Source organism: Galeopterus variegatus, unplaced genomic scaffold (assembly GCF_000696425.1).
Source record: "Galeopterus variegatus unplaced genomic scaffold, G_variegatus-3.0.2 Scaffold3062, whole genome shotgun sequence".
Classification (NCBI taxonomy): domain Eukaryota; kingdom Metazoa; phylum Chordata; class Mammalia; order Dermoptera; family Cynocephalidae; genus Galeopterus; species Galeopterus variegatus.
The window spans coordinates 221,117-225,338 of NW_007729173.1; the positions used below are offsets into that span (position 1 = coordinate 221,117).

The following is a 4,222-nucleotide window of genomic DNA, read 5'->3' on the forward strand; positions in this document are numbered from 1 at the left end:
AAATGCAGAGTGGGGGAACTTTCCTGATGCTTCTCAAATCACATCTAATTAGCTACAATTTGAGGACTCCCCTGCAAGGCTTTCCTTTCCCGATAAGGTTTGCAACGGTCTTAGAGACGTGGGCTCAGATGTGATCTCGGGCAAACTGCCCGATCCCTCCACGCCTCCTTTTCCTCATCTGTATCAAATGCAGGGCTGGCAGTCCCTACCTCTAGGCACATTGTGAGGGTTTCATTTCTAAAGAGCTGAGCCCAGGGACGGCACACAGGACATTCTGAGAGGTCTCAGCGGTCACAGTCATGTCACCAGTGTGAGTGTGTGAGCGTGTGTGTCTCTGGGCAGCAATAGGTGACTGAGCCTCCCTGCTGACTCGAAATGGGTGTTTCCCCAGCTCCACAGGCATCCGGGAGGCTGAGCGTTTTGGGACGCCCCCCGGGAGGGCCTCCAGCACTCCCCGGGCAGGAAAGGAGGAGAACAGCAGTGGCACCAAGCACAAGGCTGGCCGGGTAAGTCACTAGATGCATCCACCTGTGAGTCCTCTACACCTGGGAAGGGTCTTTTTGTCTCTGGGCCGGGTTGCCGTCTCCCAGCTGGACCTATGTGACTCCTGGGTTGGCCTGTGAAGGTGAGCGATGGGCCAGGTCACAGGTGCATCCAGGAGAGATGCCCCAGATGCCAACTTCTTAGGGACCTACACAATGTTTCAGGCCCAGGGACAAAGTCCCCACAAGCTTAAAGTATGGTATCTCGAAGTGCAGCTCTCACCTGCCTGCATTGGAGGCACTTGGAGCCATTGCTTCACATGCAGATTCTGGGACCCTCCCCAGCCTCCTGCAGCAGGTCTCCTTCATGCAGCCAATCTGCCCAGAGGGTTCCAATGTGCCCTAAACTCAGAGAACCACCAATTTAGATTTGGAACTCCCGTGATTTCACCACTAGCAAAGAGGAACCTCTGGTGGCTCCAACAAAGCAGTATGAAAACACGTGCAGTTTGGGTCTGATCACATAGGTGCCAATTGACACAGATTCCTAAATGGAAATGTGTAGACACAGATGGCAGAACCGGATCACCCCAAATCCTCCTACCCATTCAGCAAACATTGCGTGGGGACTGGCTGTGTTCCAGGCACAATCCTAAACATGGGGGTGGGGTGGGGAGTATAAGCATGAATAAATTACCACCTTTATCCTTAGGATGCTCCATTCTAGAACATGCATTCTAATGGGGGGCAATATTGCCCTAAAGGAGTGAAAATTTGTTTGGGGAGGATTTTATTATTTTTATGTAACAGCACAGATATGCCTATGTACATAAACAGATGTACAGTATATCTGTGGTATTAAGGTTTCATGGTAGAGGTGAACTTAGGGGAAAAACTGTCTAACATATCTCCTTAAGAGATAATAATTTTTTTTTAAAGGTTGAGAAACACTGGTCTAGGAAGAAAGGCAGTCAAGTAAATAATTACAAAGCACCGTCATGACTACCATAACACAGCTATGTTCAAAATAAGAGAGAGATTTTTGAGGGCCTGCTGGGCGATAATCATGGTCAGCATTCAGCAAGTGCCTCCTCTGCACCAGCGCCCTCCTGTGTTCTCTACAGATGGGCTCTCCGCTCGTTACAACAGTGCTAGTATTGCTATTCCCATTTTGTAGCTGCGAAAATGGGCTCAGAGAGGGGAGGTGACTTGTGCAAGGTCACACACAGTGTGGCAGAGCAGGAATAGGAAACCAGGTCTGTGTGTCTCCAAACCCACATTCTCTGTGCCACACCAGGCAGTGCTAGAATAGTCCTCTTTGACTTGGGGATGCAGTCAGACCTCATGGTCCTGCTCATTCTCACAGGCATTCTCCAATGTAACCAACTCTCCTGCCACGAAGGAGGAAGGGAAGAGACTTATGTGAATAACCAGACTAACAATATTTGTCCTCACCCTCGGTAGCACAAAACTCTCTCCTAATGTTAATTCACAAACTCCTCTCAGTCTCCCTGAGTAGTGAGTATTATTGCAAATAGAAAGAGCACAGAGAGGCTAAGTGAGTTACTCAAGGTCACACAGCAATTAGAATTGGAGACATTTCCCAGATCTCAGACATTTGATTCTTGTTTCTCTCTTTCCTGTCCTTTTTCTCTTCTCAGCTGCCCCTGGGGAAGATAGGAAGGGGCTTCAGCAGCAAAGACCCCGATTTCCATGATGACTATGGCTCTCTTCAAAACGAAGACTGTGGAGATGATGACCCCCAGGGCAGGCCAGAGCAGTGCCGTCTGGAAGGCTACAATGGCCTGGAGGTCACCAACGTGTAAGGAACCAATGGCTTCATCAGACCCAACACAGAGAGACCCAGGAAGGAGAAGCAGCCCGATGGCCCCCGGTAACATCCCTACTGTACACAGTGACCTCAGGCTGAGGATGCTCCTTTACTCCTGGGCAAAATCTCAACAGACAGTAACACTGTACACAGTGACCTCAGGCTGAGGATGCTCCTTTACTCCTGGGCAAAATCTCAACAGACTGTTGCAATTTCAGATGGGAGTGCCAAGAAGAGAGAAGACACCAGCCTGCCTGTCTTGGGAGGGTCATGGACCTTCCTGCTCAACAGGAGACTGGTCAGGAGGACTTGTCACAGGGCCCCGGCCCTCTGTAACCTGGGATGTGCCAGCTTCACTGCAGAGCAACTGTCAGCTGTTGAGCAGTTCAAGTGGTCCTGGGAGACTTGAACTGAGTTGCCAAGGAGGAAAAAGGCCTTTAGTTTCCCAAAATGCCCTCCCAGGAGGAGTAGGTGGGACTCCAAACAGACACCCCAGAGCCCGGTGCATAGGCTGTGCTAGGGGCGAGCAGAGCCCCCAGGTGGCAGGAAGTGCTGCCTCTTGCTGAGGTGTCAGAGGAGGAGCTCTTGGCCGCAGCATCCTCCCCCCTTGACTGAGAACTTGGATTCCGACTTGGATCACTACATCTCTCTTGGGAGAATGCAAAGGGTGGGTGGTCATTCCTTGCACTTTCAAAGCTCTGTGTCACATGGGGTGGACCTGTTGAAGAGCTGTTTGCCCGTCATCAGAATGAAAGATGTGATGACTGAGCTCAGTCAGCAACAACCATACCAGGTGTGGCTAGGGGTTTAGGATCTGGGGCAGGGAAATGCTTGTCACTGTTAACCCAGCAAACTTTTGTGGTGATGTCCCTGTACCTGAAACATAGGTGTGCTTACTGATGCCCTGAGGTACAAATCCCCCAGGACAAAGTCATTAAGTGTTGGTGGAGAAAGCCCCCAGCCCCTTTCCTGACCTGCTGTTGTCTTGCTGTGTGGCTTCTTCCCGGTGGCCTCACCTCTCTGTGCCTCAAAGTCTTTATCTACAATACTTCTGGTTCCCTCCCAGGGACATTGTGCAGATTAACACTTGCTAATGTCTGTAACACTTTGTAACCTCTCAGGAGCCGATGGGAAGTTAAGGGGTAGGGAGGGGGAGTGTCTAATTTCCCATTTACAACACAGAACTGACATTGAACTAATTCTTTCCAACTCTTCCGGTTGGAGTAACGTGCAAAAGAAGGACAAGGAATGTTTAATGTTCAGACCCACCAAGAGCCCCCAACAGGGCTCGGCAGACTAGGAGATCCCATGAGCACAACCTTGAAAACCCGTTTGGCTCCAGTGTTGCGGCCTGAGCTCATTGACCAGATGACTTGGCTGAGTGACGGTTAGGGAAGGACGGTGCATTGGGATTCTACTGACACAACAGGTAGCAAGGGAACCATCTGTTGGAGCCATCATGCTTGACTTCCTGGAGTCAGGGAGAGATCCGAGCTTTCAAGATTTGCAGCCGGTGTCAGCCTATGAGGACCGTCAAAGCACAAGTTCTTCAAGCAAATTGTTTCCCCTCATGGGAAAAGCCAGACCCTGATGAACTTGAGAATTACCCTTCCCTAATGCCGAGGACCACGGTTTTCTCTCTAACCTTAAGATGAGCACAGCCTTTCTTGCTACCTGAAACCAAATGCCTAGTTGGTGGATGGGGCGTGTTTAGCTTCCTAAAGACATCTTTCTAATTCCAGGTCCCAGGGGGTGAATTTCTAGTATATGGCTTGGTTTTGAGGTTCCAAACCCCAGTATCTTTATGACGTTTGGCCTCATCCAGGGGGTCCAGAAACTGCAAAGCATGCAGCTCAAAGAGGAAAGGTAAGACCTCCCTCTAACTTGGTGCCATGCGTCACTCCAAGCC

General features: G+C 50.3%; 1 protein-coding gene across 1 annotated transcript in view; it reads left to right on the plus strand.

Annotated features, from left to right (window-relative positions):
• LOC103599699 (kazrin-like) overlaps positions 1–2,377 on the plus strand; it is a 15,095-nt gene extending 12,718 nt beyond the window's left edge. Inside the window, exons 4-5 of the mRNA XM_008583845.1 lie at positions 392–506; positions 2,144–2,377. Of these exons, the coding sequence (XP_008582067.1) occupies positions 392–506; positions 2,144–2,308 (280 nt within the window). The 3' untranslated portion in view covers positions 2,309–2,377. The remainder of the gene's footprint in view (positions 1–391; positions 507–2,143) is intronic.
• Positions 2,378–4,222: the final 1,845 nt, after the last annotated feature.